At 45.2% G+C, this 12,507-nt stretch overlaps 1 protein-coding gene across 4 annotated transcripts in view; it reads left to right on the top strand.

Annotated features, from left to right (window-relative positions):
* Nucleotides 1–12,507, top strand: part of SH3RF3 (SH3 domain containing ring finger 3) — a 493,237-nt gene that overhangs the window by 423,682 nt on the left and 57,048 nt on the right. For all 4 annotated transcript variants that reach the window (XM_049856614.1, XM_049856613.1, XM_049856612.1 and 1 more), the window contains one exon: nt 4,249–4,583. In XM_049856614.1, coding sequence (XP_049712571.1) covers nt 4,249–4,583 — 335 coding nt within the window. The remainder of the gene's footprint in view (nt 1–4,248; nt 4,584–12,507) is intronic.

Here is a 12,507-nt window from a genome sequence, read left to right as displayed (position 1 = left end):
AGACAATAATCAGTATATAACAAAAAAGGAAATTATACAGTCTATTAACAAGAGATAAATGCGTTGGAAGAAAATAAAAATCAGAGGAGGGAAAGAAGGACATGAACAGCCATTTCACCAAAGAAGACATTCAAATGGCCACCAAACGCATGAGGAGATGCTCATCGTCATGAGCCATCAGACAGCTGCAAATCAAAACCACGATGAGATACCATTTCACTCCCACTAGGATGGCTAAGATAAAAAAGAAAAAACACAGAAAATAACAAATGTGGGCAAGAATGTGGGGAAATTGGAATGCTTACCCATTGCTGGTGGAAATGCAAAATGGTATAGCTATTGTGGAAAACACTGTGGCAGTTACTCAAGAAATTAAAAATAAAACTACCATATGATTCAGCAACTCCCCTCCTAGGTATATACCCAAAAAGCTTCAAAGCAGAGACTTGTACACCAGTGTTCACTGTAGCACTATTCATAGTAGCTGGAAGGTGGGAGCAACCTACATGCCCATCAACAGATGAATGGATAAACAAAATGTGGTACATACATACAATGGAATACTACACTGCCAGCAGGAGAAATGAAGTCTTGATACATGCTACAGTGTGGATGGGGCTGGAAGACATTATGCTGAGTGAAATAAGTCAATCACAAAAGGACAAATATTGTATGACCTCACTTATATAAAAAGACAAGAAAAGACAAATGTATAGTGAACAAGTTTTATTAGTGGTTACCAGGGGCAGGTAGGAGGGGGAAAAGAAGGTCAATGGTGACAGAAAAGTTGAATTGATTCAGGGTAGGGTTATGCAGCAGATTTTTGTAATTGCTGTCAATATGTTGTACATCTGTAAGAAGTTGAATTGGCAAAAGTTGTGTAATAGATATATTTACAACAATAACAAGAAAAAGAGTAGCTGCTGAGGCTGCTTATGTACAACAAACACCTCCTGAGATTTGGTTTCTCGGTTTGGATGTTTAGGGCCATGATTTCATGGGACATCCCAGTTAATTGGCCTAATAACATGTTCATTGCTTCTGCTGTACTTCCTAGTTTGTTGTGGAGTGCCTGGGGTCTTAAAAGCTTGCAAACAGCCATCCAAGGCACAACAATTGGTCTCTATTCACCTGAAGCATCAGAGAAAGAAGGAGAGTCAAGAAAAATAGGAGGATATGGAAAGTGTAGCTAATTGCCTCCATGAACAACTGCCTACTCTGCCATGAGATCAAAAGAACTGGATGGTGCCTGGCAACCACTTCTAAACATTTTGATCAGTTTCCATAGAAGAATCCTGATCAAAAAGGGGAAAATACAAAATAGAATTGCAAATTCTCAAGAACTCCAGACTTTCTGAAGCCACGGAGGGTGGATGAACCCCTGAAACTATTGCCCTGAGATTATATTTAAACCTTAAAACAACTATCCCCTGAAGTCTTCTTAAAACCAAGTAATACTTCAGCTTAACTTGTGAAAATGTCTACCTTGAGCATTATACTCTTTAACAACAGTCTATATGTGACCAAGTTGACGAAATATTAGGCAGCATCGAGTTTATGTTAATGAGGAAGGAACAACTCAGAAAAAGAGGGTGAGAATGGTTCTGCAACTTGAAGAATGTAATCAATGTCTCTAAGTTGTACATGTAGAAACTGTTGAAACTGTGTGTGTTTAGCTGTGTATATTCTCAACAACAACAACATAAAATATAGCAAAAAAAAAATTGTAGATCGCTAGGCCTTTTCTGCTGAGGTGCCTCTGGGTGGACTCATACCTCCAAACCTCAGGTCAGCAGCCGAGTGTATTAACTCCTTTCACCTCCCCAGGGACTCCAGAAGGAACAAGGGCGAGACTACTAGGAAGTAAGGTTAGAGAGGTTGCATGGTGGGTGGGCTCAGAGCTTTCTGGAACATCCCTTTCTTCTTCAGCTTCTGAGTTTAATAGTATTTTGAATCCAGTTTAGCCAAGCGATGTGGCAGTCACAAGGAAGCTAGCCAGAAGGGAGAGGTGAGTTATGCAAAGCCCTCTGACAGGAAAACCTCCTACAGCCCTTGGAGATTGAATTTCTGAGGGCCAAAGTGTAATTGCCCTTCCCTGAGTGAGCAGTAATTTCCCTATTCTAGGGGGTGACTGGCCGGGGTGAAGGAGAGTTCAGACAACAGGGGAAAGGGAAATAAATTGCTCCCCGAGGGGCACCCCTTCCGAGTCACAGGGTTACCTCACGGGTGATTAAATGACCCCAGTGGCTTAATTGATCTGCATAATTGCCCAACCTGTTCTCCCTTTTAAAATGTGGAGCCCCATTTTGTGAGGACTCAGATGCTGTAGGTTTTCAACCCATCCAAAACCCTGAATTATTTTTTTACAAAACATAAATCAGCCTTTATATATTTCACCTCTTGGAAGCAGTGGATGCCACGTGAAGTCCTGGAGAATTCCTGATCACATCATTAGATCACCCAAGCTATTCCCACACAGCTCTGTTAGAGGGAAGAAGGCATGCCTCACAGATGGAGTGGGTTTTGTTTGTTTTGTGAAGTTATTTAACATACCCAGGAAACGCTGTTAAGATTTATGAGTGCATTATATATTCAAGGCATATTTGGGGGTTGAGAATATTGTTTTTATTGTGCGTATTTTTTTTTTTCATGTTTCTGAAGCCATGAATGCCACAAATTCTGGTGGTAGAAATAATTACAGAGTGATATATAATTTTCTCTCTGGCATAACAATGCAAAACTGACTGACTCTGAGTTGCATAATCTTAGATGGAACACTTAGCATGAAGTCATGGCTAATGTCAAGACCTATATCTCTCCACCTTATAAGCCAAGCCCACGTTACAAGTTACAATTTCCATGGTGTCATTTATTCCTCCCATTCAGTTGCCTCATCCGTAATTAGTAAGAATGTGACTCTTCAAAATTACTAACACAAATAGCAAAAAGAGAAAAACAGTTGTCATCAAGTCAGTTCAGATTCATGGCAACCCCATGTGTTGCAGAGTAGAACTGTGCTCCAAAGGGTTTTAAATGGCTGTGATCTTTCAGAAGTAGATCACCATGCCTTTCTTTCGAGGCTCCTCTGGTTGGATTCAAACCGCCAACCTTTTGGTTCATAGCCCAGTGCTTAACCTTTTGCATTGCCCAGGGACCAGCATACAAAGGAACAGGATTAGTCTTTACAGAGTGCTGCGTTTAGAGGGAGTTTTCTCTTCTCAAATGGGAGATTTTTATAAGCTGAGTGCCTTTTTGTTTTGGGGAGTGCCTTTAGATCCCTAGCATCTTTAAGGAGCGTTTCAGCTGGCAGCAAGGCAGTGGATTCATAGTTGTGAGGTTCCTGTTTTACACATCCAGAAACTTCAATGCTTAAACTTGTAGGTAAGGCAACAACGGCAAACAAATTGCAATGGAAATGGAGGGCTGCTTAGCCTCAAGGAGGCAGGGAAGAGAAATGTACACAGCCTTTCTCATGTGGTTGTCACGGGTGAAGGCAGTTTCACACTCACGTGGCCCTAGCTCGGGAAGGATCAGTAATACCCTTGGGTGCATCACGTATGAGAAACGAAAGAACTGGTAGCTGTGGTTCTGGGGTCAAGGCTAACCAAAGTCAAACAGGAAGCTTATCTGCTTATTGTTATTGTCATTAGTTGCCATCCAGCTGGCTCCAGCTCACGGCAACCATCTATGTAACAGAATGAAACATTACCCAGCCATCTTTAGGATCGTTTGAGTCCCTTGTGTGGCTTTTGTGTCAATCCATGTCATTGACTTGCAGTAGTGCCTAATAATTTGGGGGCATCTTGAAGCTCCTACAGGATTCTTTGACAGATTTTCTTTGGTGGGCACCTTACCAAGGGTGTTTTAAAAAGTCTTCTGGGTGCATTGGTTCATCAGCAGAAAAAACTAAATTGGAGACTTCCTACAACATGTCCGTGCTCACTGTACAACCTTGGAAAAGACATGTTAGCTTTCCCCGAGGGAAGGGATGTTTTGAATAACAGCAGGGTCCCCTTGATCACTCAGGCTTTGGAAAGATGGGAATGCATTTTCAGCGTTGCTCAGCCTCAGTTTCTCAGTCTGTGAAGTGGGGGATTCATGACTGCGGCCGGGTCAGGAGACACTTCTTAAAAGAGAGAGTCCATGACCACTTGGAGGATGAGTTGAGGAAAGAGACTGCATTGCAATTAAATTGTTGCTTACTAACTAACCTCTGAATCCTGTTTTTTCTCCTCCTCTGTGCTCCAGCGGCCCACTCCTCAGCTCAGGCCCAGGACCGACCAACTGCTACCGTGTCACCCCTGCGGACCCAGAACTCTCCATCGCGCCTGCCTGCTGCCGGCCTCAGGCCCCACTCTGTGGTGTCCCCACAGCACGTTCACCAACCCCCGATCCAGATGGTCATCGGAGCCCAGTGCCCCCGGCCGGTCATCCCTCTCACATCAGCAGCTTCAGCCATCACACCTCCCAATGTCAGTGCCGCCAACCTCAACGGGGAGGTTGGAGGGGGGCCCATTGGTGGTCTGTTGACATCCAGCCCCACCAACACAGGATGTAAACCAGATGAGAAGAAAAATGAAAAGGTAAGTGACCCCCTCCTGGGCCAGCCCTGTACCCTGGTCCAGCTGGGTATTGTAACTGGAGCCAGATGCCAATGGCACTTTAGATATTGTACAACTGAGGCTTGAACGTGCTCACAGAGCTCCTGTCTGCAGATACACCAGGTGTGTGACAGAGATGGAGGCCAAACCAGCAAAGCAGCTCATCCTTGGAGTGAAATTCAGGGAGGACTTGGTGTCTTGACAGTGTATTTCCATCTTTTGGAAAACTATTGTGATATATTCAGTTCGTTAGAATAAGACACTTATTTCCATGGACCAGGACACTGTTATGATAAATATACAAATATATGTGTGCATACTGTGAATGGCACATCCCTTTCCCCCAACTTAGATGTAACATGTTTGTGCAGTCCACAGCCTGTTGAACTGTATGGAATGGCCCTGTTCCCTGAGAAGAAGCAGGAAGAGGTTGCCAACCTGATAGTTGGTTTGGACAGTATTTCCAGCTGTTCTTTTAGCTGTAAAGGAAGTTGGGCTTATTTTGCAGAAGAAAATCTGAGTTCAGTGAGTTTGCTGTAATTGCCCTAACTAGACATTGGATTAGCCAGGATTAGAATCCATATTTCTAAATCAGTGCAGTCCTATAGCAATATATGCAAGCCACATATGTAATTCTAAATTTTCTTGTAACCACATTTTTTTAAAGTAATTTTAAAATAAAATTAAAAGGTAAAATTAATTTTAGTAACATTCCAAATATATCCAAGATATTATTGTTTTAATATGTAATCTATTCAAAAAATTATTTATGAGCTATTTTACCTTTGTTTTCTGATAAAGTCTTTGAAATCCAGTGTGTATTTTACACTTACGCACATATCAAATCAGACCAGACTCATGTCAGGTGCTGGCTGTGGCTGCCATACTGAACAGCATGGGTCTCGATTTTCAGCCTGGAACCACTCTATTTATTGGCCTTGCTGCATGAGCAGTCCAGTTTAGCTACTACTGTCCTCGTCTTTGTCACTGGGTGGCACAAACCGTTAACGCCCTAGACTGCTAACTGGTGGGTTGGAGGCTCCAGTCCCCCCAGAGTTACCTCAGAAGAAAGTCCTAGTGATCTGCTTCTGAGACATCAGCTGTTGAAAACCCTACAGAGTAGAGTTCTCCGATGCACATAGGGTCCCCATGAGGCAGAACTGACTTGGTGGCACCTGTTGGTGTGTTTATCCTTATCTTTACTATATTCTGTGGATCTTTTAAAACATTTTCATATAAAAATCAATCTTTTGATTAGGGTGTATTATCCAGGATAGAGATGAGCATGTTCAATGATAGACAGTGTATTTGGGGCAAGGACAGCGCACCGCTTCTCCCTCTCTGTCTACCTTGGGTATAATAGCAAAACCAGCATTGACCCCTCAGAGCATCTTCCCAGGGATTGTTGGAGGTAGGCCTACCTGGTTCCTGCCCCCTTCCTCAGCAAGAGCCCAAGTATGCTCCAGAGATGTGCTCAACTCAGACTACCCAGGGCCTTTGTCTTTGGTTTGGCTTGACTCTTAGGCCTCATCACCTCCTGTCCCATCTGGTCCAGAGGACCTCTTGTTCGTTCTGTTCACTGGGTGGGGAGAGGACTCCATTGTGGTGGCTACTGCTACATCTCAGCCATCAACACTTGGGAGGCTTATGATGATTCCAGCTCCTCAAGGCCAACAGGGCGCTTGGGCATGAAGTGGAAGGGTTGTTCTGTGTGCTGTGTCCACGTCTACTTGAAAACACTTAGGTCTTGAATCTGTCCCTTTCTACCTCTCTGTTCTTGCTCTGAGATGTAGCTCAGTGTTCTCAGAAGGCAGAGGTGGAGGTTATGGCCCTATCCTCTGACTTGGACATTTCTTCCTGGAAGACAAGCTTTCATGTGCCTTCCACACTGAGAAAAACAAAACAAAGCAGGGAAACAGACTTGGAAATGGTGGGGGCCGTCAGTAGTTATATAAACATTTCTGGGTCTTTCAAAAAAAAAAAAAAAACTCTTTAGTTTGTGAAACAATAGGTCTGGCTTTAATATGATTCATTACTGAGTGGGATTTCTGTGACATAGATTCAGGCTTTTAGGAATCTTTATCAGGAGTGATATTGTTCGCCATCGTTGCCCTCCTAAGTGTGTAACTAATGAATACCAGGCTAGGGGTCTGCTTTCAGCATTCCCAGGCTGTTAGACACTTAGCAACTATTTTGCTTTCACCCAAGGTCAACACTCTGCTAACGACTCTCAGGCATCAGCAAAGAACAATTGAGTCCAATGAATGCCTGTCTTGCTGGGTTCTCTAGAGAAGCAAAACCAAAAAGTGTGTATATGTGTGTGTGTGTATATATATATATATAAAACCACCTACCACATATATATATATATATATGGAGCCCTGGTGGTGCAGTGTTAAGAACTCGGCTACTAATCAAAAGGTCCGCAATTCAAATCCACCAGCTGACCCTTTGGAAGTCCTATGGGGCAATTCTACTCTGTCCTATAGGGTTGCTATGAGTCAGAATTAAGTCGGCAGCAGTGGGTTTTTTGGTTATATGTATTTTTTTTTATACATAGAGAGAGAGAGAGAGATTCATCTCAAGAAAATGGCTCATGCGGTTGTAGAGGCTGGCAAGACCCAAGTCTCTTGGTCAGGCATCAGGCTAGAGGTTTCTCCTGACTCAACATAGCTGCAGGGGCTGACGAACCCAAGACTGGCAGGTGATACGGTAGGTTGCTGGCTCACAGGCTGTGGAGGCTGACAAACCCAAGATCAGCAGGCAATATGACAGGCCTCTGGCTCAAGTCCCAAGAACCGGAGGTCAGATGATGATGAGCCAGATCCCGGATCCCGAGCAAGCAAGCAAGCTTTGCCAGAACGTCCATATATATATTGAATGCAGACCATACCCCCAAGGATACACCCCTTACAGCTCATTGGCTGATCACATCAGATCACATCCTGGAGGATAACTACGTCATTACATAACTGCCAGATTACATAATTACATAACTGTCAAACTATATCATTATATAACTACCAAATTACATCATTGTCTAACTGCCAAACCATTGAAATCATGGCCCAGCCAAGTTGACACATAACCTTAATCATCACAACTCCCAAAGAGTCCTTCTTGATTAAATGAAACTTGGAAGGAAGCCCTAACTCTTAGTTAAAAAGTTGCAGATTTGACAACTTAGCATCCTTCTCATCTGGTAGAAATGCTTCCTCTGGAAGTCCCCGAGCTGGCCCCTAGCAATGGAAGTACACAGGGCCAGCAGCAGTCTGGTACCCGAACAGGCTCTGGGTTGGACAAGCACCATGCACCAGCAGAGGGGTGAAGTTCATGCTCTTCCAAGTAGGAAATAGAAGCGGATGCCCTGAGATGAGGTGAGCGTGTGTTAACAGACATAACAATGCCCAGACCCTCAGCAGAGAAGTACACCTGTGGTGTGGTCGTTTTCATTTCTCACCTCTTGAACAAAAAAAACCCTAGTCTGAGAAACCGCCTGTTAAAGTTTTTATCTTCTCTATCCCCAGCTGAATTTTTCCTAATTTGCAGAAAAGTGTAAAGTGTCCACAGTTGCCATCTTTAGCACGAGAGCCAAGACAATCGTTGTTGAAATCCTGTTTCTCGTAAGCAAACGGATGGGTCTGTTCAGAGCCAGCAACACGGCCAGAGCTGAGCCTGTTGCTGTGTTGGCAGAGGCTGGGGAAGGCCTTTGCACGCTCTCAGACATGCCCTCTCCCAGCTCCCCACCGTGACCATAATGGAACAGATTTTACTAACTTTAAAAACACAGCTGTCTGCTTCGATTCTATTTCTGGGTAACCCCACCTTAGATGTGCACATGGCTAATTATGGCAAAAGGATTTTTAAAACATAGTTGGCAGTACTCTCAGGCTGTGTCTGTTACTGAGTTTTTCTCAGGAAAAGACAACGAGCTCTCCAGCTCTACTGTCCTCTGAGACCCAGCCCTCAGCATGCTGTGTGTTTTCAGAGTGCCAAGCTCTGTTGAAATTAGATCTGGGCACTTCCAAACATGTGCGAGAGAGCAAGCAGTGATTAATAGGGCTCCTAGGCACCCCAAAGTAGGGGTAGGTGGGCGTCATTTCCTTCCGGGAGCACAGGAGATTGATGCTCAGGCATCCCCTGGGTGTGGAGATGGAAGAGGCCACAAGCCTAGCTCGTATGGTATCTGTCGTGTAGAACTGCTGGGAGGCTGGCGCTCGGCTTAGTATACCCCCGTGGTGATTGGGTGCTTTCAGCCCTGCTCCAGGCATGCCTCGCAAATCAGCCCTGCTTGGCTGAGTATAAGATTCTTTGGCAGTGCAAACAGTTTGCGCTCAACTGCTAACCTTAAGGTTGGCGGTTCAAACCTATGTAGCGTTACCTTAGAAGAAAGGCCAGGTGATCCATAAAGATTGGAGTCCTGGTGGCGCAGTTCTAATCTGTAACACATGGGGTCCATGAGTTGGAATCGACTCGACGGCAATAGGTTTGGTTTGGTTTGGGCCGAGTATGGCCTGGGAGCCTTTGGGGAAGACTCAAGCGCTGATAGGGTGGGGATTCTCTCTATAGACTGAATCTTGAACCAGAGCCTCCGCTTTGGGCCCAGAGGCCCTGCCAGATTCTGGGCCTCTGGTGCAGGGGCCTCTCACCCTGATACAGTCCCCACCCGTGGGCCCTGGTCACATTGGCCCCCTTCAGGGGCTACCCTTGCAGCCAGGCCTCCATGACACAGCAGCCACCCTCCTGGAAGGCTGCATGCTTCACCCGGCCCATTATAGGTCCAGCCTTGTCCCTGTGTGCTGCGGCCCCAACTTCCCACCAGAGATTAAATCTGGAAATGAAATATTTGGGCTCCTTGGCAGGACAGATTGTGGGATAAAGACAGTCCTGGGATGAAGGGAAAATTCTGATTGAATGGTTCCTTCTGAGATCTGGACAGGACTACGGACCCTTCCAGCATCTGGATTTTGAGAGGTTGACCAGAGGTTCTATTCTGCTTGGGAATGGATCTTCCTTGGGTGATACTTGGGTTAGAGAGGACCATCTCTTCCAAGGAGATCCCAAAGCGACCACTTCTTTGAAGCTGGCCCAATTGCAAGGGGATCCATGGAGATGCTGGAAAGATTGGAGGCCCCCCAGGGCATGGAGTACATCCACTGGCCTGTCACTTGGGGGTCCTGGTCATTAGAAGGTACAGCAGATGAGCATTATTACAGTCTTGGTATCCTTGGATGCATTTGAAGAAGGAGCTGGATACAGCTCTGAAGTAATCTTTGTGGTACCCACCAATCACAGAGAAGAAACCAAGTCTGGTAAGACTTTTAAGAAGATCTGTAAGCCTTAAGTTAATCGTTTTGCACTTAAAATTTTTAATTTTGTGCTTGAAACCACCATCAAACACTACCTATTATGTCCACCAGTGACCATTTTATATTTCTGTGGCCTTATAAGCACATCAGCACCAGATGATAAGGGCCAATTATCATCTGTTTAGTTCCAGGGCAAAAGTCATCAGGGGCCACAGTCAATGACTAAGGGCCATAGACATTCTCAAAGAGGACAAAGACGTTCATAAGCCCTCCACCACCCGTGAGCATCTAATCTCTTCTTCAAGATCTAGCTTATCCTTAAAGTCTCCCTGGCCTCCTAGCTAGAAGTCACTTATTCATTTGTACATTCGCACCCTCACTTGCCTACTTACTGCAATGAGCATAGTACTGGGCACTGTGAGGTTATGGAGATAAAAGGGGCAGCCTTAACCTCAAGGAGCTCAGAGTCTAATATAAGGAACTTAGACAGGTAGACAGGTAATTACAACACAGTGTGACAGACCTGAGTGCAAGGAGCAAAGGGACACAGAGAAGGCTATCTGATCCAGCCTGGGGCCAGCGGAGGCTTCTGGGAGAGGTTCTGCCTAACTAGTGTCTTGAAGGACAAATGGGGAACTGCATGAGCTAAGGCCAGTGGAAGTGACTAGAAGGTGAAGAGCTTGTGAGCAGGTGGCCTCATTTTCAGTAGTTTGAATTTTGTCATGATGCTGGGGGTGAGTTAAGAGCTCAGCTGCTAACCAAAAGGTCAGCAGTTTGAATCCAACAACTGCTCCTTGGAAACCCTATGGGGCAGTTCTACTCTGTCCTATAGGGTTGTTATGAGTCGGAATCAACTCGACGACAACTTTTTTTTTTTTTTTTAAGAGTGCCTTGATCATAGAGGGCCTCTGGTGATATTTGCAGACAAAAGTGAGTTGGAAAAACTGCTGCCAGTAAGTTTTCACTCCCATGGCTTGTGGAAAATCCTTTATGTTATAAGCCAAAAGAAAATTAACTTTCTGCTTATAACTGAGATAGTTTAAGTTTCATAGAAAGATACAACGTGTAACTGGGCAGAGCAGCTAAAGATCTTTTCATTAAACTCCTCATTTTTTATGACAATGCTGAGGCTCAGAAATGTTGAGAGACTTGCCCAAGATCGCACAGCATCGGTAGTGGAACCAGCACAAGAACTCGTGTCTCCTAGCTCCCACTTCACTGCTGTTTCCACGCTTATGTGCTGATTCTTGGTGGCCTCCCCAGTCCAGTCCCCACGGAGCTTGTAGCCTCAGGTGTGTTTGACATGCCCAGGAGTCCCCTGGTGAAATGTCCAGGGTTGCTGCTGGCAAGAGGCCATGAAGTCAGCCTCTGATCAGGGAGGATGAGTCTGAGCCTCCCACCTTCTGGACCAATGTAGCCAGAACCCACATGATAGTGTATTACTTGACCAAATCCATTTGGATGGCATGACCTATTTGGATGGTTTCCCTTTGGGAAATTTGTTTGGTTTTAAGAAAGAGGCAGGAGACCTGGCAGAATAACCCGTAACCAATGGCAAGTAGACCTGGCCTCTAGAGGGGGCCTGTCAGGGGAAAATGTGTTTGCTTATCAGTTTATTATTATTATTTATTTATTTATTATTATGTATCAGTACCTAAAGCATTTATTGATTGATTGATAAGTCATGTTGTTAGTTGCCATCAGACTGGTCCCCAATTCATGGCAACTCCATGCACCAGGGAACAAAACCCTGCCCAGTGCCGTGCCATCTCCATGTTCAGTTGCAGATCGGACCACTGTGACCATAGTTTTCATTGGCTGCTTTTCGTCGGTAGATCATCAGGCCCTTCTTCCTAGCCTGTCTTAGCTTGGAAGCTCGGCTGTAACCCGTTCAGAATCATAACGACACACAAGCCTCCACTGAGGACGGGTAGGGGCTCTGCGTGCGGTGCATTGCCCAGGAATGGAGCCCGGATCTCCCACATGGAAGGCAAAAATCCTACCGCTGAACTGCCTCCCCAGTAATGAAAGGCACATGTAGGATTACTATTATATTTTTAATGAACCCAGGAATGTGCCATCTAAAGAAACCTTCAGGGTGAAGCTCTTTTGAACAACCCAGGAGCTTTTATCTAAGGTGAATCATCACTGGCTTATAAGTTTATTTTCTCTCAGGTTGGGGCTCAGCGCGATGAGCCAGCCTTTGCTTGTGTGATCCCATTTTTGCTGTTTCTAAACTGCAGACTGGGGACGGGGCTGCTGCAAGCCCTGGAACTCAGCTTCTCAGTTGCTGCCAACGGGTCTCCAATTTTAAAGCAGGCAAATGCGTTCCTGTGATCACACGCTGGCTGCGTAAGCTATTAAACCAGCGGTGGGGAAAATGCCATGCTCCCATTTATTGATTCACAGATATTAAAATCAGAGGTAGGAAGGAACTGGGGTTGACATAACCCAGAACTGAATTTCATCTCAGACGGAATCATCTCTTCATGGCAGGAGGTGAGGGCGAGGAACGGGACTTTAACCTAATGTTTCCTTGAGGGTCCGGTCCAAGCATTTGGAGACCCTCCACCCAGCGCTGTGTTGGTAAAGTGCAG

Source organism: Elephas maximus, chromosome 17 (genome assembly GCF_024166365.1).
Source record: "Elephas maximus indicus isolate mEleMax1 chromosome 17, mEleMax1 primary haplotype, whole genome shotgun sequence".
In the NCBI taxonomy this organism is placed as follows: domain Eukaryota; kingdom Metazoa; phylum Chordata; class Mammalia; order Proboscidea; family Elephantidae; genus Elephas; species Elephas maximus.
Note: the sequence above shows the minus strand (reverse complement) of the source record. Positions and strands in the feature narration are given on the sequence as shown.